General features: G+C 40.9%; 1 protein-coding gene and 2 non-coding genes across 3 annotated transcripts; 2 read left to right on the top strand and 1 right to left on the bottom strand.

Moving 5' to 3' along the window:
- Positions 1-440: 440 nt before the first annotated feature.
- On the bottom strand, positions 441-25,793 carry LOC122770951 (microtubule-associated serine/threonine-protein kinase 1-like). Its single transcript, XM_044028187.1, has 14 exons — positions 25,540-25,793; positions 25,322-25,448; positions 24,983-25,277; positions 20,992-21,137; positions 11,753-11,852; positions 11,477-11,586; positions 9,093-9,256; positions 7,451-7,695; positions 6,937-7,194; positions 6,378-6,610; positions 6,041-6,163; positions 5,745-5,881; positions 5,197-5,384; positions 441-4,984 (listed from the first exon to the last, which is right to left on the bottom strand). Exons 1-14 carry the CDS (start codon positions 25,791-25,793, stop codon positions 3,288-3,290), a joined length of 4,077 nt encoding a protein of 1,358 aa, XP_043884122.1. The 3' UTR covers positions 441-3,287.
- Positions 23,052-23,133, top strand: trnas-gcu. The gene has a single exon. It is a non-coding gene; the product is annotated as a tRNA-Ser (tRNA).
- trnas-gcu lies at positions 24,145-24,226 on the top strand. Its single transcript has one exon. It is a non-coding gene; the product is annotated as a tRNA-Ser (tRNA).
- Positions 25,794-26,843: the final 1,050 nt, after the last annotated feature.

The raw sequence follows: 26,843 nt of genomic DNA, 5'->3' as shown, positions 1-26,843 counted from the left end.
GCTGCTAAATGGATTCAGGTGTTTCAGAGGAGCACTCTTTGTTTGAACGATAACATCATGATAAAAGCTTAATTAATTCATATGCTGAGTTGACACATGAACATATCTACTCTGAAACAGGTCTATTCAATGTAGTTTTCCCCCAGTTTAGAAAAATGCACAGCAGAACTTGAAAGCCTATATTATATTTAAATGGGGCCATAAAGAGTATTACATCTATTAAGACATTTTTATTTTATTTTATTTTAGTTATCCTATTTATCCTTTATTTAGCCATTGTGATACAAGATCTCTTTTCCCATCAAAATATATGCTGTGAAAAAGCTCTATGGTTACAGTGTGCAGTCTGTATACAGTGGTTTACTGAGATTATATCAAGACTGCTTCAGGATCATTATCCCAGATTATATTCAGATAATTATAGTCAGAGAGGTGGAAAGTTTTGGAACAAATGTCAGAATTTTATTCCACATACTGCACTTCAGGTGTCTGCATTGGAATCACATCTATCACACACACACAAAAAAAAACCTTTTTCAGTGAACAGAGAAACGTGGAATGTTTTTATACTTGGACGTTTGTGTTCATTTGTAACATCAGTATTTTCTATTTCTATACAATATATTTACTCATTCAAAGTAACTTACAACCAATATCAGCAAATTAAGGTTTTTTTTAATTGAATAAAGTGCATTTACACAACTCTCTCTGTCAAATACATTAAATAAATTATCAAACATAAAACACTAGTATAGACACCATTGACTGGGAGAAGGCCTGAAAGTGGGTAATAGCTGTATAAGAGTACATTACAGTTAAGTTTTGTTCATCAGGTCATCAGAGCTGACCAGATGACACATTTGTTACATCCAGTTATAAAAGAACTCCTTCCTATCAGTAGAATATATAAGACAGCATATTGAAAAATGTAAATCCCTATTCCAGAAGATATAGTTAACAGGCACATGAAAAACACAACAACAAAAATGAGCAAATTCATGTTTCAAGTGTTTTCTGATAATTACTGCAAATACTCTGATACATTAATGCATATTCAGTAACCTCATATGGCTAATAACAACCGATCTTCAGTAAACCTATGGTCACGGCTTCATTACAGGAAAAACTCATGAACAGTGAACATTGTAATCCACTGGATGGCAGCAGAGTACCACGCCAAATTAAAAGAAAACTCACTGGCTAATTTATGTACTGCATGGGACATTTGACTTTGTGTTGTGTAAAATTAGTAGTACATCATGAAACAATAGTAGATAGAATTAGATTCATGGATATAAATGGATTCAAGTTTGTTCATATTGCATCAAAAACACATTGAGCTAAGGTGTTCACATTAATGACTTGATGTAAAAATGCCGAAACTGCCTATAGCCATATTCAATTCATTTTTAACATTTTTCAGACGAATAAAACCAAGACATCGCTGCCAGTAACACTGAGCAAGAGCTTCCAGCTTAAACTGAGCACAAATGACCCAGTCCAAAAACAGATGAGAGTAAAAAGTGGATACCCAACAAGTTGAGCCTGTTTATGCGTGTCATTGCTGGATGGATCAGTTTACGTTGGTAGAGCCAGGAAGAATCCAAATAAATTCAATGAAATCAGAGACAAGAGAGTGAAATTCAAAAAGCACATCAAAGCTGTGCGGGGACAGCAGTCCTGCCACACAGCTGCAAATGAGTTGCATAAGATTATGTACAGTGGATAGCTACTGAGACATGAGCTATATAGAGATGAATGAGTCCAACAGGAGAAGTTTAATATCCTGTGAAGATTTGTATCCGTTTAACCCCTGCTACAGCTGAAAGTGATTCAAACACAATTATCATTATGTCATATACCAAAAGAAATGACCAATACATTAATAAAAAACAACTTGATTACCTAGCTAACAGTCATTCTGAATATACTGAAGATGACCTTGTCTGTACAATAACGGGTGCTTTGTGATACACCACATCCACAAACCCTATCTCAGCTATAGAGCCCTTTAACAAATATATTACGGTATGCTACATCCATGACTGCCTGCTTCTCCTGTTCTTGTATGGGTTCAGTGTATATGTGCTTACAATATTTTCTAAAGCCTTTTATGTGATGCGTTATGACAACAAATCTTCCCTTTGCCAGTAGGATTTGTTAAAAATCCTGAGACTGTTACTGGAATCCTAATTGCTTCCCATTTATGTCCAACACAGTTTTGGTCATGACCCTTGGCGAGTCAACCGTGCCGAGTTATATTATCCCCAGAAAAGACATATATGTTCACACACACCTCTCAGCTCGCTCGCTCTCTAACACATTCGCGCGTCCCAGTTTGTAGAGCTCAAGGGAATGGATTTAAATGCATGAAAATCAGCTGCTGACGTTGCTGCCTCTTGGCTGGTGATGTGTGGATGCGTTTGTGCACCTGTGTATGTGTTTGTGTGGCCAGTCGGCCTGATAGTCAGAAGCAGAGGGAGAAAAGAGCTGTGGCAGCTCTCCTGCACAAGAGAGATAAGCGCTGAGCCTGGGCTCTGTCAAGCCTGCTTTCTTGTGCAGCAGGATACAGCCTCCGAGAACCACCAGGAATAGACCCAATGTCGCTTCACATACACACACACCAACGCGCGTGCACACACACTACACAATCCCCTGACTGAGAAGTAGACAGTGCTTCTTGATGTGACAACCGCTAACAGAATGTCAGAGTGCAACTCAGAGAAAGCAAACTGCTGGATGATGGAGAAATTAGCTTAATCATCTTGTTGCTTTCGTGCCGTAACCACTCACGCTGCGTGTCATTCGTGTCGTTTGATAACAACATCATTTGACTGTGCCTCAGTTCCCCCACCCTGTTCCATTGCCTTGTATAAGCAGTAGAAGAGCTGGTTGACAGACAAAACAGAGTGACAGGATTTGGTATTCACAGTATTCAGCATGTTTTGATCAGTAAAGCACTTTTTGACCTCTTGTACCTATGAAACATGTACAGTACATACCATACGACATGCATTCACTGAGACCCACACACATGTACATCGGATAAAGTGTTCCACATTACATTAAGAGTCTTATTAAATAATTTATTATAGAAAAGCAATAGTTAATGCACATTTACAGATGTTTTTTACTCCTGGTTTACTCCTGGAATCAGTCAATGATTAGAATCAATAAATTACATTTTATATAATCTAAAATTGGAATGTACAGTGTTTTTAAGTGCTTCACTTCTGTCGCATTGTTAAAAAAAAGGCATCTTTTTTTGTGTGTGAGAGACCATGAGGTCACATTTTCGGTGGGCTGTTGCCTGTTGCAGCCTTTTCTAGTGGGGATCCAGCAGGGCTTTGGGTGACCACTGCAGCTCCTGCAACCACTCGACCTCCAGTGGGAGTGTCGGACTTCCCAGCAGTTCCTCCTTGCTTTTCCTCTGCTGCCTTAGTCTGCTGGTCTTTGAACTTGACCCCCTCCAGGGAGCCAAGCTTGATTGGCCCGAGGACATTTTTGGCCACAGTGGTCAGCTGGCTGACGAAGCTTGTCTTGTCGCCAGGGGAGGCAGGACGCGACTTACAAAGGGAAGGGCCACAGAGCGAGGGGGCGACAGCAGTAGGTGAGGGAGAGGGGGAAGGTGAATGCTCTTCTACCACCTCCAGGCGACATTTGTCATCCCAATCAAGGGTTCCCCTGTAGCAGTTGACTCCTCCTAGTCCCTGCCTCACCTTACCCAGAGAGAGCGACTGCCCATGTGAGGGAACAACAGGAGCGAGGATCCGAGCTGGAAGCTTGGGGCTTTTAGAGCCAAGGTCTGGAGTCCTTGAGTCACTGCTCTCAGCTCCAGCCTTCCTCAGACTGTCCCCCATACTTGGTTTAAAGGTTTTGTTTATACTCGGAGGACCTGCTGTCATTGTCAAGTTGATGCCCATGGATTTATCTGGAGAGGAAGAAGAGCTCTTAGTGAAGGCAGCACCAAGTAAACCCGGCCTAGTGTGAACACTCTTGTTGCTTCCATCCTGCTTTGGTCCACTTGTAGCTCCTAGCTGCTGCTCCTGGGGATTTTTACTATAAGATAGACTTTTACTAGCCTTTGGGTCCAATTGCTTTTGACTAAAGTCTACCTGACCCTGATGGATTTTTTCAGGTGCTTTCTGTGCACTTAGACCTGCTTTTATTTTGGTAGGGGTGCTAGTAGTGGTTTCGACTCCAAGTCTGGAGCTTTGAGAGTTCAAGGGCAGCTCACTTGTATGAGGTTTTCTTGTTAATGACGACTGGGGTGCTGTTGCAACAACTCGACTTGACCCAGTCTCTGTCTCTCTCTCTCTCTCCCTCTCCCTTCCTCTCTCCCTCTCTTCCCTCTCCCTCCCTGCCAACAGTGTTTCTCTGCTAAGTGGGGATTCCTGCCTCCCAAGTCTCCTCACAGGCTTCAGCACACCTGTCTCTGGTGTCGTCAAGGATGAGGGCAGGGGCGGAGGACGAGGAGGCAAATTTTCCCCTTCTGTCTCTAACAGACTCTGGAGCCCGAGTTCACAGAGGAAAGCATCCTTGCGGTACTCAGAGTGCTGCACCTCCAGGCTGTGTTTCCTCAGTGGACCACCCAGTCCTCCTGTAGAGCTGGGTTGGCTCAAAGGTGAGCCCAGCTTTTCTGCTGACTGTACCCGTTTGAGAAGCGGTGAACGAGGAGGCTCCGCACTCTTGGGTCTGGGACGCACCACCGGTGGCGAGGAGTGGAGCTTGACAGGGAAAGACTGGGTGGTGTTGGAGCTTCCTATGGTGTGACCTGGTAAAGGTGGTGGAGAAGCCTGGGTAGGGGAAGGTGTGTGAGCAAGCGGGGACAGAGGGATATTACCAGCTGATTTACAACGGGCAGAGCGGTACTGTCGGTGGAGTTTAGGTGAGAGGCCATGCAGGGAGCTGGGCCTCATGTGCTGTGAGGGAGCAGGGGAGTTTGGAGTGCTGGAGGCTGGAGAGCTGTTCTGGGAGGAAGCACCTAAAGGATCACAGGGTGAAGAAAAGATAGATTAATATAGAGTTCTTTAGGAAAATCTAAACATGTAAAAACAATGTAAAAGTCTATATTGTCCAGCACATAAACACTGGCTAGAAAGCAAATTTGGATAAGTCCCCAAATCCATGTTCTAAAAGTATATATTTCAAGCACTTTTTAAACAGTGTTTTAAACATAAAGTGTCAGTGCCCTACCCAAGTATGACGGCTCAGGGGTGGAGCGGTAGCCCTGAGTGGGAGACCTTGCAGACAGACTGTGAGTTGGGGAGCAAGGAAGACTCTCACTGGAGGACAGAGAGCGATTCAAAGAGGACAGGCTGCGGCTGGTGTGTAACAGGTTGGACTGTTTTGTGATCTTACGGAACAAGGAGCTACGCTTCTTACTACAGGATAAAGAGAGAATGAAAAGAGTGAGTGGCAAAGGAAGATTTTTCGTACACAAACAATAAACTTTAACCTATTAACTTGACTTTCAAAATCATTTTTAGCGGAGCAACTCTGGGACAGAATGGACACTGTGAAAAGGGACTTTTTTTTTTACTAAACCAAAATCAACAGAAACCAATCATCACTGTACATGTAAATATGAACAAAGGGTAAAGACATGCAAAACTACTGGCTCTTGAATTGGTATAATCAACTCGTATAATCAATGAAAAAATGCAAAGGTTACTGTGCATTACAGTAAGGTACTGATTGGTGATAACATGTCCCTACAGTGGTGACACCATATAAGGTCCTACCTGTCCTGGCTGTCTTTGGCCATGGTCCTTTTGTTTCGTCGAGCCATCTTGCACTTGTAACTGGCCTTCCTTGCAGGTCCCACTTTAATGGAGGTGTTCTCGAAAGGTGTAGTTGTCACTGTCACCTTGTTACCACTCTGCACAGAACAGTGACATTAAATGAAAACTCCACTTATTTATATTTATTAGAATCAACAATTTATGATCTCACATAACACAAAGTAGGAGAAAAAAATATTCCCAGTGCAAGTGTTAAAATTGAAAAAATAAAAAATTGGTTAAAAGCTGGTTCTTACCTTGAGGATAAGCTCCACCACTTCAGTGTGAACCAGACCATGGACAGGCTCTCCATTAACATGAGTGATGAGGTCACCAGCACAAAGACCAGCTTCCTGGGCAGGACCGCCATCTTCCACATGCTGCCAGCACACAAAACATCTGGAGTGAGGAAACGTGACTTACACGTATCAAAGGATTTCTTCTTTTGAACTGAACTAGAATTCACTGTTTGCTACGTTAAAAAATGCACCCACAGATGCATGTAGCATACACAATCTGTGTAGTCAGTGACTTCAGCTCACCATCACCACACCACCACTACCACAGAGACATATGCTATGACAAAGTTCCTACCCAAACAATATGATGCACGCTGTAGATGTCACTGTCTCCAATGTAGACCCTGATGGCCCTAAGGGTGAAACCATACTTCTTTCCAGAGCGATGGATAGTGATGGGGGGGCGCAGCACGCTGACTGCCGGGCAGAAGTCTCTGTTTGGTGACGAGTCACGAGACGAAGGGTTGGATGAAAAAGAGTGAGGAGACATGGGGCTGGCCAGCGGAGAGAAGCCACCATGCTGCTCCACTAGTTGCAAAAACAGTGGCGGGAGAGAAATCAGATACCATATAAGTGAATGACAAATTACTGTTTCCTAAGGGGCCGTTCACATGCAGCATCTTTTGCTGGCACAAACACATTATTTTTTTTACAGAAGATGCACGTCAGTCATGTGTACAAAGGCATTAATGCATGAATGAATTCAGTGAAGCTGCAGCAACATCAGTCATCTCAGAAGCTCGTGCTATAGCTGGAAATATCTATGGTTTCTTCCATACATAAAAGTGTTTTCAGATGCTGCATGTGAACGGCCCCTGAAAGATCTAAGTTTAATCTCTCCTTGTGCATCTTACCTGACGGTATAATGACAGACAGGGCCGTTGCAGAGGCTGACTTTATGACCTTGTTGCCACCTCTGGAGTTGCGTTTCTCTCCTTCACCAGACATTTGTTGGTGGCGTGCCCTGCGGAGCACCAGGTCATTGGTGGCCCGCGGCCCCAGTGGGTCATACAGAGGGGTCATCACATCACGGCCGGTTACTACAGGACCTGAGGATGATGTGGGGACTGCCGTGCTAATGCCTGGTGTCTCTCCAGGCCTGGGGGGCTTGTCTGTGAAGATGTACAGTCATATGTAAATTACAGTTATTTAAGCTTTAAACAGCACTTGAGAGGTGAAAATAGCATGTGATAACAATAGTCCAGCGGTGCACTGGCACAGCACTAACCTTTTAATTAGGTATCACATGCTGCTATTTCACCTCCTATGCTCCTACCATTAATACTTTATCACTTTCACTAGTGTTGACTCTTATTTCTTTCCTTTCCTCTGCCCTCGCTACCTGGGAGACCACTAACAGCAACTCACCTGCTCCATTTATCTCTTTCAGACTGGCCTTCTGTTCCAGGAGACCCGGTGTTGGGACACTGGTCCCGTCCAGCGAGGTTCCGCGGACCTTGATGGGGGCCTGACGTGACAGGAAGTCTGACTCACCCTCTAGGGGTGAGGCAAAGCGATGTGTATCCATCAGTGCTGAGAAGCGTCGCCGAGCACCAAGGGGAGGGCTCGAATCGCCCTCCATGCAGAGGGACTCTGAGTAGGACAGGCGTTTCCTGCAGGAGGAAGACATGGAAACAGTCACAACATGTCCACTCTATATGATTCCTTTATCTGACAAGTCTGCAGCCATGCTGGCGGCTCATTGGGCACAGCAGTGCTTTGAGATAAGAGTTAACGTCAGCATTTTGAATAATTATTACGTGCGGCATCTTAACATATCTGCATGTTCATGTATGACAAGATGATGAGTCATGGAAATACTGTCAATTTTGTAATGAGCAGCAGCAGCAAATTAATCATTTCTGGAGAGATGATACAGATAATTCTTACTTGACATGGAAGAAGGGAAATTCTGATATGTAAGGTAATAAATTGCTTCCACCTTATCAAAAGATTCAATCCATGATGAACGCAGAGAGTATGAACGAATAATTTTACCTTATATAGGAACATACAGGGACTGACATATGTTTCCTAAAGGCTGACGTAAAACTGAGTTATGAGAAGTGATGGCAATCTGATTTTGCTCTATGCTCTCAATCAGAAAAATGAATTTGTGAATAATGTGTGGTCTGACCTCAACAGGCTGCCCCCTGTCTAAGCTGCTGCATGATATGAGTAACAATAGAGCAGAATTGTGTTTACTGAATGTAGATCACGGATCAAAGCGTTCATTTTCATTCCCTGAGCTGAAACTAAATCCAAAGAAATCCCCCCTCTAATTTTCAACCTAATATGAAGTAGAATTTATCCACTGAAAAAAACACAGCACGACAGAGACAACATACGGCTCACAATATATAATCCACATACGACAAATGCAACAGAATACTTGACCAAGGTTATTACAGTTAATAAAAACTAACAAAATAACAACAACTAAAATTGAAAAAAACATTAGAGTCTAACTGAAACTGAATTGTGCTAAAACTAAAATCGTAGTGAAAATCTGCTTAGTTGTCGTCTTTGTAAATTCATTTCACACATAATCCTTTTGGGTTCATATTCAATGTTTTCCTCTGCCGGCAGTTTTGAAAAGTTGTATTTGAGACACAAAACTTATTATTATCACCTTTTTGAACCTTGCACCTGGCAAATACTCCATATTATAAAAAACTAACACTCAAACTAAACTAATACTATAAATACAAACTAATAAAAACTAGAAAACCCGCTCTAAAAACGAATTAAAATGAAGCAATTTTAAAAACAAAAAGTCAAAACTAAAACTAAGGAACAATCCAAAACTATTATAACGTTGTACTGGACCTGCTCTACAACACATGAGTAGGTAAAGAAATGTCATTAACACATAGGCAGGACCTGACAGTGAGGCATAAGGTGACAGCAAACCTTCAGCCCTATTTTATACAAACATATTGACAACAACTGGCGCCAGTCCTGCAAATATGTGGTAAAATCATGACTGTCTCTATTATTCCTCACTCACATCTCAGGTGATCCAGTCCTCCAGCCCTTGTCCCTCATGCTGAAGCTGCCCAGGCTCTCTCTCTTGGTCACCTTGTCATCCCGTGGGCCCTTGTGCTCCCGACGGGGCACCGAGGTCGTAGCTTTCTGCTCCAGCTGAGACAGATGCTCCATGCTGCTGTAAACCTGCAGAGGGACACGGTCCGATTAATAATAATCACTTGATCAGTTAGCTGCTATTAATAGCTTGGGAAATAGTTACTGGGGAGAGTGTGTGTTATAGCCATTTGTTTATCATGATTTCTTTTTACTGGTGTGTATTTTGGATATATGAAAATATGCATCGATCGGTTGTCATGTGCCACAGAAGAGACATAAAAAAAAATGCAATAAAAGTTGCTATTCACAATAAAAGGTTCATGTGATAAAAAAGGAAAGCAATGGGAACAAAAATGCAGTCCATGGTGTAGAACAAGAGTGTTTATGGCTGAAATAATAATAATATTAATACTAATAATGATGATAAAAAACGCTCATTAAATCACTTTTTTGAAACCCGGAATTCTGAGCCATGTGGAGGCATGTGATTTGGCGTATCAGTGACGGGTGTTTTTTTTTAAAACTTCAGAGGGAGTTCAGTAAAATCTGACAAATTGACTTAAGTGATTTAGGAGATTTAAAATAATAAATGCAAAAAAATAATGCAAAAAAAAAAAAGGTGCTAAATGATTAAAAAAAGCATAGAGCTCTTTTGCAAAGGATAATGGTCTGTGGGTGAGTTTAACTTTCAATGTGATTTCCTTGCTAAAGAAAATGTTGCTGGCAGTGATTTTAATCTCCACTTTAACAATAATGACAAGCTTACAATTCTACTGGTGTACAATATTTTACAAATGTATACCACAACAAGTAGAATGTTCGACTGCCAATTAATTTTTAACCTTTTGTCATGAAAACGGTCCAAATTGAAATATTGGCACAATATATTGCTACCGGCAGCTTGCATCTAAAAATAAAAAAATCCACATTGGCTTTCACAGCCCACATCATTCATTAGCCTTTGTCAATATTATGTAATATCAATAGCAGTGTCTAATATCGGGTATTTATCAAGCACCAGTTGTAAATAGGATGCCAGATTGTTAAAAATATCTAGCATAACACTGAATGAGGTTTGTTTAATGTAAAAAAGACAGTAAAGAAGGAATGCTAAGGATAACAAACTACAGTATTGCAAGTTTATTTATAGTAGTTGTTTTGGTAATGTAAAGGTGTTGCTCTCTTCCCCACCACAGTTTCTTTAGGCTACACACAAGTCTCAGCTGCATATTGATCAAACCTCTCTTGCTATCATGATTACATGATAAGTAACAGGGAGCGCACACAGACCAAAGAGGACACAAGCACTGTGACCTACTCTATTGGAAAAATAACATCCATGCTTCTATGTCATTACTAAGCATGCATGTGAGCACTGACACGTCTACAAAGAAGAAGATGCACACATTGGATCTGAAAAATACTCATTATGTGCAGAGTAACAAAGGAAAGCTAAGCTGTGGGGGAGGACAACAAGACGAGTTCTGCTGAAGGAAGACTACAGAATATTCAGCAGTGCACCATGGAAACAGGGGAAGATCCAGCTGTCTTCACAGCAGGAAAATCCAAAATAATGTTAACAGTCAGACCCTGAAACTAAGTAATATATCATGTTTGTTTTGTGTCTTTCATCGTCTTGAAAATGTTATTTGCTCTCATTTTAAATGTTGAATTGTACTTTTTCCGACACTATAAAATGTCATATTATAAGTTAGGTTAAACATTATCATCTTATTTTATCTGAACAGCAAATATCTGTAACTACGAGCGGTAGAAGACCCTCACACTGAACCTGAGACAAGCTAGTTTTTTCATTATCAAGGTAATTGGTGATCATTTTTATATGATATGGGTTGTAAATGGGTCAAATAATCATTGCAGTTCCACAGGAATACCTTACGTGACAAGGATGGAATAGACAGAGTGAGGAGAGTCAAGGGAGGGAACTCAAAGATAGTGTGAGGTGAGGAAAATCTCACTGGGTAAAGTGTGACAGAAGGAACATAATGGTGAGATGTGGCACTACAGGGCGGATGAACATAGAGTTGAAAGATTGTCTGAGTTGTTAAACACAAAGAAGTGTTAAGTGAAAGGCAGTAAGACCTCATTTTACCCATCAAAGAGACTTCCCTTCTTCGTCTATTCCTGTCACACATCACATGTTCACGTGTGCCAAGTGTGATTCTATGTGACAATTATTTCAACAGTGAGACAGAGGGACCAAAAAGATATTTAAATGAAAAAGAGAGAGAGAGCAAAAGAGTCACCAAAAAGGAAAGGATGCACAAAAGAAAGAAAGAGGCAGACCTTGCTGAAGCGAGGAGAACAGGAGGAAAACTGTCTGATCTCCACCGGCTCGTCGTCATTGGTGTCATCCTCGTCGTATGTATTGATGTGGTGATAACGATCCGAACGGGCTGGCGGAGGACAGAGTGAGGCCATGAAATATAAGAGCTGTCACTTCAAAGAGAAATGTGCATTTCTGAGTAGAATGTCGGTGTCAGAATGTTATTGTACACCCCATAAACCTAATATTGATGTAGCTGCTGCACTTTACAGAAACATAAATCCAGACCCACGTACTGTCAAAGTAGCTGGTGTCCTCCTCTGACTCCAGATGAGGGATGAATTCCGCCTTCTGTCTCAGCAAACTGTTCCAGTCCAGCTCAGTGAAGAATGGGTGCTATTCTCTCAGTCTAGACACATGCAGCACAGTCTGATTTCATTGTTTTCCCACTCTGCAGCCACAAAACTGTATTACTGTACATATGAGAGACAAAAGAAAAGTTGTGTCACAAAATGGATTTCAAATTCAAACATTAGAGGTTGATATACATACAAATGTTATATGAATGAATGAGTGAATATTTGGAGAACCAAACACAGACAGTCATCTTGAGGTCTGGTCCCATACTGATGAGACTGGAGGAGAGATGTTCTGTAAAGCCATTACACGAGCTGACCACCAACTGAAGTACCACTCAATTATGCAGGATTTAATATAAACAAAGGAAGTGACTGTGGAACAACAACAACAACTGAATCTTGGGATAGTTATTCCACCAAAATTCAAGCAGCGCCGTGTAATAAACTCTACAATCACATTTTTGGAGATTTTTTTAAAAGTAGCAGCCCACGCTGACATGCTGCCAAAATTTTAAAGGGGATGAGTCATGAGGTTCATCCCAAAGTTGAATTGAATTGATTTACTGATTACGCGGAGACACTTAGAGACAGGTGACTCGTGTGATCGTCGGAGTTGATGAAGTTCTGCTCGCGGTCAGAAATGTGGCGTGACCCCTGCAGCTTCACTTGACTTTTGTCCTGACTTAAATGTCCAGTTTTGTTCGAAACTGTTGAGCTGACTGCTCGCCCCTGGTGGAGGATTACATCATATGCAGCAGAGCTGAATGCCGGGCCAAGCTTTTTTCCCTCTCTTGACTGGCTTTGTCTCCTTTTCTCCTTCTCTTAACTACACATATCCTGCCACGCACAGCTCCATCCTGTGCTGCATTATCTTCACGTCCGGCCCCTCGTTTCTTACCTGATTTCTCGCAGCATTGGCAATTATTTCTGCATCTGCAGCTTTGCAGGTACAGTATTTAGTCCTTCACTTCACCTCATGTTATGTCATCTCTTTAGGAGTAAAAGAGGGGGATTCATAGTAAAAGAAACACTGAACACATCACACTATATACACAGTCCTGCTTGAACTCTCCTGGACGGACCAAACCTGCATGTATAGACACACACACACACACACACACACACACATGCTCACATGTCTGCATGCATGCATGTACAGCCTCCCAAACACTGATGAGGGAAGTCTTATTGACAGATGTGAATGTGATTAAATGTCTCTCTCTCTCTCCTGTGACAGACAGACACTGACCTGTTTCCTTAGCCCGTCTTTGGTTTCCAGGAAGTCCTCCACTCTTTCCTCTGCATCACACGGTGTTCACCAGCAGCGGCCAAACATCCCCATGTGTCGTGATGATGCAGTGAGCACTGCCATGATGCCTGCTCTCTCTCTCTCTCTCTCTCTCTCTCTCCCCCTCTCTCCCCCTCTCTCTCGCTCTCTCTCCAGCAGCCTCAGGCACTATTGTGCAGCACTGAGCTTCTCCTGCCTCTGTCTATCTTATGCATTCTCCCTTTGCACCCTCATCCTCTTGCTCATGCTGTCAGCTCTCTCACTGTCTGCTCATCTCCTGCTCCTCTGCACCCCCCCCTTTCTCTTTCTCTTTCTCTCGCCCTCCCTCCCTCCCTATTTTCTCTCTCTCTCTCTCTCTCCTCACAAAGACTTTTTAGCTGGATGCTGCTGCCGGCTGGAGCGCTGGAGCTTGACTGAGGTGAAGCAAGCCCTTTGAGATCAGAGAGAGAAGAGAGAGAGAGAGGGAGAGTAAGAGAGAGAGAGGATGGGGTGTACATGAGGGGTGGATGTGATGAGGTTGGTGGGGGTGGTGTAGATTTTCCACAATCTTTAGGAGAATTATGGACATTTTGTTGTTAAAACTGTGTGTTTCCCACCAATATGATCTTATTCCTCACACTCATATATGAGGGACAGTGTAACATGGCCCCTTGCTTTTATGAAACTCCTTTTTATATATATACATGTATACAGCTAATTTGAAATTTAAATTGAGAGCAGAGCAAAAACAGATCACAGGAAAAAAAAGAGTGTATGATGGGGGGAAAAAAAATCATTTTCACTCTGCCTTTGCACAGAACTATACGAGGCAAAAAAAGAGCATAGATGTGAGAGCAGATGTAATTTTCAGACAGTGTTGGTTTGTGAAGTTTTGCGGGGGTTTTGTACAGCAAAACACTTTTCTATAGGACAAAATCACATTTTTGAAAAGTCTGACATAAATAGAGCCCATCCAAACTGAATTAAATAGTGTAGAGTGGCAAATTGAAAGTTAATTCTTATCCGTGAACAAGCAGAAACACATATAATTGCCTATTACTAATACTAATAATACCGCAGGAGCACAGTATATTGTGTCATTGATATCGTTAGAGGGCCGGTCAACGTGCCTTCTTCACAGCAGCCATTTTAATATGTTTAAGCAGGAAAGGCACAGGTGTTAGTGACTACTCTCAACGACGGCTCAGACCAGTTTTCACGTATGTGGGAACAGTGTGACAGGGAACCAGCATGCAGCCTGAAACTGAGCGCGCTCAATGGCGCGTATTTAATTATTTACACCTGAGATTTCCAAAATGGCTGCCGCGCAAGTGCTCATTTTGCGCTTATTAAAAAGTTGATCATTCAAAGCTAAGGTGTGCGGTGTTGAGTTACCTGTGTTACAACAACAGCTGTAATATCTGTGTGAACTGAGAGCTGCGTTGGAGCAGTTTCCAGGCATCTTGTCCTGTCTGTGTGTACTTCGGACTCGATTGATTGTGTGTTGGGGCAAAAAAAAGCTTCTGAGTCGTGGTGATTTTCAAAGCAGTGACGTTCATAACTGTTTACACTTGTCCTCTCCAAAGGCACGATGGAGAAAATGTCAGCGAAGCTGAGCAGACGATCCGTCGGTCTGTGCAGCGTCACTCCAAACACCTTAAAGGAATAGTTCAGTTACAGTACAGTGTGGTTGGATGAGCTGGTGACGCATGTTCAGCATACAGCTGAAGGAACCCCATTACTCATTTGACAAACCTACATTCACACTGCATTCACATTGTAATTGAAATTTGAAATTAAATGCATTTTTATCAACTGCTTTTCACATTAGGTGGCTTTTCATTTTGGTGTGGTACAAAGTCAGGATAAAAAATAGACTGACAGTAAAATCATGACAACATTTTAATAGATAAATTGGTTTGTGTTGGCTGCAGAAGTCAATTTGGCAACTTCTCCTCCTCGGTCGAGCTTCGTTTTTGAGTTTTTACTATGTGTTTTGTGGCTTTTGTCACATTTCTGGTGTTAATAATGTGCATTAAAAACAAGTGCATGCTGTTGTAAAGGGACCGCAGTTTTGCCACACATTCAGTAACTATAAAAATGAGGTGAACAGAAACATACACAACCATTTCTGTCTCAAAATATGTGATAAAACCACCAAACCCCTGCCCACAAATACCCATTAACACTGTTGCTATAGCAATGCTGGACCCTGAATGTTCAGTCTTCCCATTATAGTAGTGCTGGGTTGAAAAGTAACAAAAATAAATCTATGAAGAGCCTTAGCCTTGAGTTATGTGTGCGTGTGTGTGTGTGTGAAGACATTATATTTTAGTCTTTATTTGTCAGTTTTGTGCAGCACAGAGGAACTAGGGAACAGTGTCAGTAATTATGGAAGTATTTATGTTGGATTATGCCGTAATATACATATTTAAGATGAATAGATGAACTTATTTGACTTATTTGGAAGGTGAGCGCAGTGAGATCTGCAGTGGAAAAATCCTCCCTCTTTCTGCAGTGAGCACCAGCCTCAGTGTCAGTTTAGAGGGGAATTAAAAAGTGCTGGAGCTTGTGTTCTGTCAGGGAGGTGTTTGCTGAAATGGAACTATCTATGTGTGTGTGTGTGTGTGTGTGTGTTTGTGTGTGTGTTGAATGTCCTTGACTGTGACACAAAAAGGGCAAAAAACCCATCGGGACATAAATCACAAGTGCTTGGTATGAAAATATGTGTTCAGGTGTTGCACCAGAGAACTGAACGCCAGAGAAATGAACACAGTATGATTATTTTTTATGTAAGTTCTTATACTGGCTGTTTCAGGGGGACTTTTTTTTGTTTTTTTGTAAATTTCAGTTCAGCTGTGCTTCCAAAGGCTTTGTTTTCTCCTGGCAAGGATGGAGTGTGCAATGTGCAGGAGAGATGGAGCGATCCTTCCAATCAGCTTCCATGGCAACAGGCCACAAGAGGAGAGGAGAGGAGGGGAGGGGAGAGGAGAGGAGAGGGAGGTGGGGTGTGGGGTACTCATTTAGAAAGAGGAAGAGGAGGAGGAGGAGGGGGGAGCTGGGCTGAGGCAGCTCCTGATGCTAAAGCGTGACGGGAGAGGCTGGAAGAGGTCTGCTTTTTCACAATAACAGAAAGAACACTGTGCGTGTCTGTGTGTGTACTTGTGTTTGTTACTTCATTAGAACCAGTAGAACCTGGTCCTAATGAGGCAGATCCTCATTTGTGAGGAGCTGCTTAAGTTTAAAGATTTGAATTGTGATTAGGTTATAGTTAGGGTCATTAACAGGTTATGGTTACAGGATACAGCTTTGTTTAGGCAGTCCAAATAAATGGAAACGAACGGAGAAACCTAAAAAGAATAGCCGCGCAAACCTGTGTGTTTATTGTGCTTGTAAATCAGAACAAAAGGTTTGATTGGGGAACAGCAGACATCCGAATAACAAACAGGACACACATAATTATGGCTCGGGTCTGTCAGGTTTCTGTTTATTGCATCAAACGTCATCGTTATGATGAAGTGAATTATGTGAGGTGTAAATGACACTCTAATGGGGATTCGGTCCTGTGCAGCTCCTCCCTCAGTCTGAGCTGATGTGTCTCATAAGGTCAGGAGAGGACACTGCCACCATCTGTACACACAGTATCCTGATAATGAACACAAAAACACAGAATGATACCTGTCTCCATGTCAATGCCTGTTATTTTATTTTATATATTCATGATTTTCAACAATCTCTTACGTTTCATTCCACAGTCCAAGATCCATGGTGTACCCATGGATGTGGAGGATAAAGCAATAGAAGATGGATGTATGGATAAGGTTATATTTATCACATTATTGAATTCCACATTTAATTATTATATATATAACAGGGACCTCTAAGCCAAAATGACCTGGGGGCCAGAGGACTTCTGGTCAGGAGGAGAAAAATTTAATATTTAGTGATTAGAAATAAAAAAATATATCTTGATAATCCATCATGATGTTGCAATGAAAGATATTTAGGATGGTATTGCACCCCACCTGTTTGTGTTGACATATAGTTTGCACAAAAGAATACATACACTATGTATGATTCAAAATGAATCTGTAAATAACAAAAACAGACAATAGAATTAGATAAAATAGTAATTAATAGAGGCCACAGGACATCGACTGGGGGTCTTCATGCGGCTGAGCCTTTGGGTCCCCTGAATGTACATGCATTTCAAGTCAACAGTATCAAAATAAGCCCACTGGTGGGCCTTGAGGGTATTGCAGATTTTGCTCTAAAAATGATTTTCCTCCATTTCCATTTGCCACATTCAGTATTTTATTTGTTTTGGGCAAAATGAATCTAAATTAAAAAAAAATCTGTGTCTATTTTCTGTGCAAAATCACCTAAACCAACTGCTGTTTTTGGTTCTTACCACGGTGATTTGTTACAAGGCTGTCTTCACGGTACAGTTCATAAACATGTCAGAATGGTGCCTTTTTTAAATTTACTGCAGACACTGCCACGTTGTATCTCTGGCTCTAAAGGGGGGATTGTGGTTTTATATCTGAAGGCCACAGTAGATTCTCATAGGGCGGTCAGTTTGTTGCAATCTGCAGCTTCACCATTAGATGCCACTACAATTCAACATATTGAAACTTTCAAGATAGAAAATGAGTAAATCTTACACAAAGCACTTAGATTTAAACTGTTTATTCTATTCAAAGAAATCCTCCAGAAAGACGTTAAAGACGAGTCAGGATTTATAGACAGCTCAGATGAACTTGACTGAAGACATCATTAGAGTTCTATGAGCTGAGATTAAATCATCCACTGTCTGCACCGGGGTGTCAGCTTCCAGCAGAGGGAGTCGCTGTACAGTGACAGCATCCTTTCACTGTGCGGTTTTCACTCCATGTCTGAGTCATGAGCAAATGGGAACCAGTCAAGAGCCCATCGTTAATTCCCAGCCCCAGTCTGGCTCTGCTGCCAGGTCAGGGGTAATTGTTTCCCAAGGGACTCAGACGAATGGCTCAGCTGTCGAGTTGCACTGCAACCTGCAAACCTCTCTCTGTCTGTGTGTGTGTGTGTGTGTGTACAAGAGGCTGTGAGATCACAATTTATATATCAATAAAAGGCCTTTTGTGGGTTAAAAGTGGATATTAGGGTTAGAATTAAAATTGGGTTTGGATTAAGATTAGAGTAAGAGTAAACATTTAGTTGTGAGGGTTGAGGTTAAGGAAGGCATTGTGTCTTCCCCAAGAATGCTGTACAAGAATGTCTGTCTTTGTGTTGCTGACGGGAACTTGACAATAAACTTAACTTTATGTATTAAATGTATTGTATTAAATTAAATTAAATAACATCCATTTTTAAACATATATGTATATGTGTATATATATATATACATATATGTATATAGATATACATATATTATTATCTTTGTTGTTTTTCTAAATTATTATTAGTAATATAATAAGTATTGAAGAAGCCACTACATGCTTCAAATCACAGTAGATTGTGGGTCTTAAAACCATAATTAGGATGTGGTGATTACATTCCAGTGCTTATGTTGTTTTTCCTGCCAATCAGCTGCCAGTCACAGAGGAAACACATGGCTACTTAACTCACTGGCATTTGACTGCTATAGACGTCAATTCGGCCACTGCTCTATGCCAATGATAATATGCAGCTGAAGCTGTGTCTACACCGTTGAATGAAGATGGACAAGCTAAGAAGCACTGCAGAATAACTAAATCGTGGCTGTACTTGCCGACACTTTATCGCACACGTTTTAGCATTTAAGCTAGCGACGTCGTCGCTAACATGTTAGCATTTAAGCTAGCGACGTCATCGCTAACATGTTAGCATTTAAGCTAGCGACGTCATCGCTAACATGTTAGCATTTAAGCTAGCGACGTCATCGCTAACATGTTAGCATTTGGGCTAACATGTTCATTTAACTTAACTTAATTTAAGCACTTTCTTCAGAGCCTTTCAACAACAAACAGATGGATTGGCGGAAAAAAAGTGACGGGTTATGAGAATAAGTGGTTACTTCTGAGGTGACGACATCCACCAAGAAACCCAAAGCACCCTGAACCTCTTATCTGATCGGAGAGTCTGCAGGAATACCTTTCAATTTCTTCTGGGGTAAGTTTTCATCTACCTTATGATAGTGTTCTTTCAAAGTCACATACAGGGATCGAAAAATGCTCTTTTAATAATCCACTGTGCTTTTTATAATGTTATTTGGCTACACTGTTATTAGCTAGCTCAGCAGTGTTGTTTTAAAATGCAAATGATATGCACATCGAAACTTCAGTTGTATTATAAGCTGAAGCGCAACCTTTCTCAAAGTGTGTCCACATAGTGACAAGCTTTTAAAACATTTAAAATGTCAGTGTTTTCATTTCAGTGTTTCTCAAACTGCCGGCAACATATATATCTGTTGTTTTCAATATCAAATCAACTAGTAGCCTATGTAAAATCACAAAAATCTTTATTTTTATTATATATTATAATATTGTGTATATATATTAATATAATATATATTATAATGTTTGTTTTGTGGCATTGTCTGACTTGAGTGGTTTGCAACGCCGCTGACTGCAACTGTTTTGGGGCTATTTTGTGTTAGGTGGTCCTAGAGTGTTTTTTATGGGTTAAGACCGTTAAGTGTTCCTTGGTCTGAACAAGTTTGAGAAACACTGCTGTAACGGGAGCATGTGAGCATCTGCTGGCCTTGAATAATGTGTAATTGCCACACCTAACAGCTTTAGAGTTGGAGGAAGAGAGAGAGAAAGAGAGAGAATAAATGACACATTACAATATTTCTGTCTGTAGTTGCTTTTAGAAAAGACAAAAGAGACATCATTTTAGCTCTTTGAGCCATATAAGTTGTACACAAAAATGTCATATTTACTCATGTCACTGAGAGAAATATAAGTGCGTTTGATATGACATAAATACTGTAAATATGTCGATATTATGCTGGTACAGAGATGGATGGTACCATACTACTGGTTTTAGTTTACAACACCCAATTTTAGCCACTGTAGTCACCAACCTGAGGCCTTTAGTAACGGCTTTAACTGAACCTTGGACTGAGGCTGGATTAAATATCCTAATCCAGCAGTTAATTAATCTGCTCTTGATATTGCAAACAAATATTTTCACTGCTGCTGCTCAGAAGTGACTTTATGATTCCGCACCCTCATAATCAATAGAACAACACACATGAGGTCTAATCCATCCAAGTGAACTTGCATGTGTATGATGGTTTGGCTTTACTGTCACACACAGTATTTATTTACTAGCCTATATTTCTTATAATACACACACACACACACACACACACACACACACATGCTGTTGACTTACACTGTAAAGCTTTAACACCTTTAGCAAAAGGTTTTTTTCTGAAATGATGACATCATCTGTATTTGAAAAAACCCCAAAACATCATGTGTTTGTTGGTATTGAACAGCAGATGGCAGACTTTGTTAAGAGAAGAGGTGACAGTTATGAGCTGAGGATTCAGCATGGACAGCCTCATATGACATCATTTTAAATATTATTTCAGAGTGACTCTACTTAAGCAATTATTAATATAACATTGGGTTTATTTACTATTTATATTAAGACAACCATAAGCACTTTGAGAGATTGTTGAACTTAGCAGGGCTCTACGAAACTGCAGGTAATGAGATTTAATTAAGATAAATACATAAATAGATAGATAGATAGATAGAAATAGAATGGTTAGTAAGTCACATTCAATGATGACAAATGTAGGTTGTATAGCAATAGTTAAACTTATATATTACCCATTTAAAGCATGTCAGTCGTTCAGCTCTGCAGTTTCTAAGCAGAGGAACCTTTCGCAGCATGGTTTTCGGCGATTCTTCACTTCAAGCTTTTATTTTAGTACGTTGTTCCTCATAAACCACGGCTCAATGCTGCGGCCAGCTGTGATGGGTGTGAAACAGGAGAAGACGGTGAGTGCAGTGTCTTTGCAGGAGATTGCTGTGGCTAAGAAGCAGTCAGGAGAGCAGATGGTCTCTCCGTCTGTCTGGTCTGTTAAAAAGAACACCGCAGGCAAATCCCCAAGTCAAACAAGCCAACTACATGGCCCTGGATGATCTCAGAGCTTCCACTCCAGCTTTCCACTCGTAAGCCTCTCTTCTCCTCAATAAAGAGTTTAATCCACCCAAACGTACTAGTCTGTAATTAATAGAGTTATAAAAGAGATACTTAGAGTCTCACAAAATGGAGCATAATGGTTATTACTCAGTATACGAACATAGCCACATTAGCCTTTGCTTATTAAGATTAATACCATAATAAATACAAAATAAACCTTTAAATTAAACATCTTAGCTGGTACTGTACACTGGACTTTATGAATACAGTGCTTTTTCACAACAACTCAAAAAGTTTTTCACAATCACCCATTCACTCAGTGCAACTGCTGCAAATGTCTTGTATCATTTATACAGTTTGGCAGTGGAGGAGCTAAAAATCATAACAAACTGCCTGTAATGCCTGTAACGGAGTCATATGATGGTCAAATTTTGTGTCTTTTCCGTAGCTTTTAATCATCAAGGTTCCATCAACCATAGGATGAACTGCCAATGCTGCAGCTGATAAAAAAACAGTAACTTTACTGTAACCATCACAATTCTAAAGTTGCGATAACTTTTTATTGTATTAATTATTTTGACATATTTTAAATAAAATAACACAAACTCTGTTTTGCCGTCCATTGTTTTACCCAACGGGCATGTGAAACTTTTATTTCAGTCCGTTTTATGTGGGAGGCCCTTTTATGTTTTGTGCTGCAGCTTCCTTATTTATGTATTTATGTGCTTTCTTCTATGAATTTATTTTTGTCATTTCATTTGTTTACATGCTCCATTTGTTTGCTCTGGAAGTTTGGTCTTTGATTTATTCACATTCTTTCAGAAATTTTAAAAAAGCACAAGTGGTGTTTCCAAAGTACAGGTTGAAATTCACTTTGCTTTCATTTAAAAATAAAATAAATGTGTATTGTTTTTTTTTACATATAGCAGGTATTTTAGTTCCAGCAGCTTTCAAAGTAGCCCAGACAAGAAAACAGAATCCTTCATCCAACACAAAGAGAATCTGTCTCCTCCAGGACTGCATCCAGATAAGGTGTTTGAATAACACACAGGAAGTCAATAAGTGGTGAAATACAAGGAGAGTAAAATTCTGCACACAGGAGACGGACGAGGGACACAATTAATATGTAACAGTGCTACTCGACGATCACCTCAAATCATAATTCAAACGGCAAAATAAAGAGATAAGGTTTCTGTGACGTGAAACTACTCATTTCTATCCATATAAAACATCTTCACCTTAAAAGACCCACTCGTGTGTGTGCAGCACAGTGATACCACTTTACATCCCTGTCCTCTGACTCCATCAGATGACCTGTCATAATGAAGGTGAAGTAAAGCCTCAGTAACTGGAGCAGTAGCTGTAATTTGATCTGGACTGACTGCTGTCTCTGTATGAGTGCCTAGAAAGTGAGCAGGAAGTATCACTCTGTGCGTGTGTGTGTGTGTGTGTATGGGAAGCACAGTGAGTGGGAAATTCCAGGAATCTGTCCGGAGGTACGTACATAACCACTCCACTACTCTTATTACATGACAGTAAGACTTGATTCAGCACTTTCCACTGACATACTAAACTATGACATTTTGGTGACTTTTTGGACCACATACTAAACTATGACATTTTTGTCACATTTTGGACCACATACTAAACTATGACATTTTGGTGACTTTTTGGACCACATACTAAACTATGACATTTTGGTGACTTTTTGGACCACATGCTAAACTTTTACATTTTTGTGTCTTTTTTGACGACATACTAAACTCTGCCAAATTCACTTTTCCCATGATTTTCATTTGAAGAACACTCTTTTAAAGAATTTACATGAGGAAAAGAGTTGAGAAAAAGGACGAGGTGGCCGAGTGGTTAAGGCGATGGACTGCTAATCCATTGTGCTCTGCACGCGTGGGTTCGAATCCCATCCTCGTCGACAAACTTTGTGTTACACAACGCAAATTAAGTACACACTTGATGTAGAACTTCGGTTTGTCCTTGAAAACAATATGTTTACGTGAGAAATCAACAATCAGACATTGAAACAAGGCAATCAGCGATGGAAGACGTCAACCCCATTGGACCACATACTAAACTATGACTTCTTGGACCACATACTAAATTATGACATTTTGATGACTTTTTGGACCACATACTAAACTATGACATTTTGGTGACTTTACTACAACTATGACATTTTGGTGACTTTTTGGACCACATACTAAACTATGACATTTTGGTGACTTTTTGGACCACATGCTAAACTATGACATTTTGCATTTTGACATACTAAACTATGACATTTTTGTTTTTGGACATACTAAACTATGACATTTTTGTGACTTTTTGGACAACATACTAAACTATGACATTTTGGTGACCTTTTGGACCACATACTAAACTACGACATTTTTGTCACATTTTGGACCACATACTAAACTGACATTTTTGTCACTTTTGACACATACTAAACTATGACATTTTGGTGAGTTTTTGGACCACATACTAAACTATGACATTTTGGTGACTTTTTTGGACCACATACTAAACTATGACATTTTGATGACTTTTTGGACCACATACTAAACTGACATTTTGGTGACTTTTTGGACCACATAGAAAACTATGACATTTTGGTGACTTTTTGGACCACATACTAAACTATGACATTTTTGTGACATTTTGGTGACTTTTTGGATCACATGCTAAACTATGACATTTTGGCGACTTTTTGGACAACATACTAAACTATGACATTTTTGTCACATTTTGGACCACACACTAAACTATGACATTTTGGTGACTTTTTGGACCACATACTAAACTATGACATTTTTGTGTCTTTTTTGACGACATACTAAACTCTGCCAAATTCACTTTTCCCATGATTTTCGTTTGAAGATCACTCTTTTACAGAATTTACATGAGGAAAACATTTGAGAAAAAGGACGAGGTGGCCGAGTGGTTAAGGCGATGGACTGCTAATCCATTGTGCTCTGCATGCGTGGGTTCGAATCCCATCCTCGTCGACAAACTTTGTGTTACACAACGCAAATAAAGTACACACTTGATGTAAAACTTCGGTTTGTCCTTGAAAACAATATGTTTACGTGAGAAATCAACAATCAGCGATGGAAGACGTCAACCCATTCACACAACAAACCTCTGTTGTCCTCTCTTGCTCATATTGGCAAGTGGGAGTGAAGTTACTATGACTTTTTGGACCACATACTAAACTATGACATTTTGGTCACATTTTGGACCACACACTAAACTATGACATTTTGGTGACTTTTTGGACGACATACTAAACTATGACATTTTGGTGACTTTTTGGACCACATACTAAACTATGACATTTTTGTGTCTTTTTTGACGACATACTAAACTATGGCATTTTGGTGACTTTTTGGACCATATACTAAACTATGATATTTATGTGACTTTTTGGACCACATACTAAACTATGACATTTTTGTGAGTGTAGTGTGTACCTTTGCTGCAGATTTCATAGGCCAATCTTGAACTGGACGAGACAGGAACTCGGGACCCTTCTGCCACTTGGAGTTTTCATCTAGTCGCTCGTGATGAGATCGGCGATGTTGACTTCACCTGGGATCCACCACCAATCAGTTACGGGTCCAGCCTTCCTGATCATTTGTAAGTTTGCAAATTACTCTCCCAATCAGCCTTCCTGTTCCCGGACATCTTAGGCAAGCTTATCGTTATGATCTTTGCTTTGGGTCGGGCTCACTGAGAGCTGTCTTCTCCCCCTGTGACTGTACCAAAGTTGCTGGTGGGCACAATGCCCCTTTGTTCCATGCTGGTGTTGGTGGGAGCAGTGTGAAACCTCAGTGGCTGTGGTGTACTGGTGAGGGTTAGAGGCTGAGTAAAGCTGACAGTGGGTCCATAATTAGGTTGGTGAGGCTGTTGAGGGGGACTGGTGCCAGTTATGGTGCCCTGCCTGATAGCTGAGTGGGTTTGAACAGGTGGGGTGGTACTAGCACGAGTTACTGGTCGGGTATGCCCATCTTCCCGTTTGTTATCCTGGCAGCATGACCACTCATCCATCAGTTCCTCCTTTTTAATTTCCAATGTTAAAAGGAGTCTCCATTTTTCCTTACCGTATGGCCGATAGTCTTTCCAACCATACACAGCGTCTCTGAGTTTGTGGAGTTCTTGATCCAGTCCCTTCCTTCTGGCCTCTTGCTGACTCCACTGTAGTGCACTTTTCCTCCTGAGTACCTCAGCCTAATGGAAAGCTGAATTCAACCGTGTTACGAGTGCGCTTATTTCAGGCTCAGCGTCCTTGAACCACAGCATTTCCATAGTCTCACGGTACCTTTGCACAATGGTGTCCCTCTTTGTCAGAGTGTCACTAAACTCACAGTTGTCGTCCGTTGAGTCTATCTGTCCCAGTTCTTCGATATATTTATTGCAGGCCTCGACGAATATATCATAGTCGCGTTCCAACAATTTTCCTGTACCTAGACGACCAGCGTTGACATTAAGGTGGTTAGTATGCGTTGTTAGGCTCTGCTGCGCATTTGATCGCTTCCGTTGTAGGTCTTCCAGATCTGGCTTGTCGTCTGCCATTTTTCTTCTTTGAACTCCTGACTCTCTCCAGAATTGGAATTGTTCAAAGGATTTCACTCTTTCAAAAAGTGTGGTTTGTTGCCAATGACTTGTTCAAAGGATTCAGTTCTTTGCAAACAACTCGTCTATGAATGGCACACGAATGACCACGCCCCAGCTGTCGGTGTCACAACGTCACAGTCTGTGAGGCTCTTTCGTAGCACTGTTAGTGGCTTAACGGTTTAGCTCTTTGCCCAGGAGAGCTCTGTGTTTCTTGTGCAATCTTCACAGCCTTCCTCACGGCTGCGGCACTTCCTTTAATCCTTCAACGGCTCTGTTAGCTCCTTGCTCCGGCTCCTCGGCAACTCGACTGTCTTTCTGAAGGTTTATTCCACATACACAGTTAAACAGCAGTTAGACAGCAGTCCGTTAGACAGTTAGTAGTAAGTTAGCAGTTCGTTAGGTTGTAAAACCGACAAGTCGTACAGATTCTGATGATAGATAGATTTACAAAGGCACATACAAAGGTTAATATATAACAAATTGGCTTTGACAATGCACCTTAAAGGCACTTTAAAGGCAACGGTGCTTTGATACCAATTACAACAATGAACAGATAAATAGAATGAAAGATAAATAGCTTTGCCTGCTAGAAAGTTCTACAATACGTTCATGTGAGAAATCAACAATCAGACATTGAAACAAGGCAATCAGAGATGGAAGACGTCAACCCTTTCACGCAACAAGCCTCTGTTGTCCTCATCATCATCATCCTCCGCTTGCCTCTGTTGTCCTCTCTTGCTCATATTGGCAAATGGGAGTGAAGTTACTATGACTTTTTGGACCACATACTAAACTATGACATTTTGGTCACATTTTGGACCACATACTAAACTATGACATTTTGTCACATTTTTACTAAACTGGACCACATACTAAACAGTGTCTTGCTGACATGCACTTTTGGCTCCGACATGGATAGACAAGGAGAGATTGAATTTAGTAAAAAGTTCAAGCAGGGTTGTTGATCTTGTGGTTGTTGAAACTGTAACATCTTGTTGCAGGTGAAGT

This window comes from Solea senegalensis, linkage group LG6 (genome assembly GCF_019176455.1).
Source record: "Solea senegalensis isolate Sse05_10M linkage group LG6, IFAPA_SoseM_1, whole genome shotgun sequence".
In the NCBI taxonomy this organism is placed as follows: Eukaryota; Metazoa; Chordata; class Actinopteri; order Pleuronectiformes; family Soleidae; genus Solea; species Solea senegalensis.
Note: the sequence above shows the minus strand (reverse complement) of the source record. Positions and strands in the feature narration are given on the sequence as shown.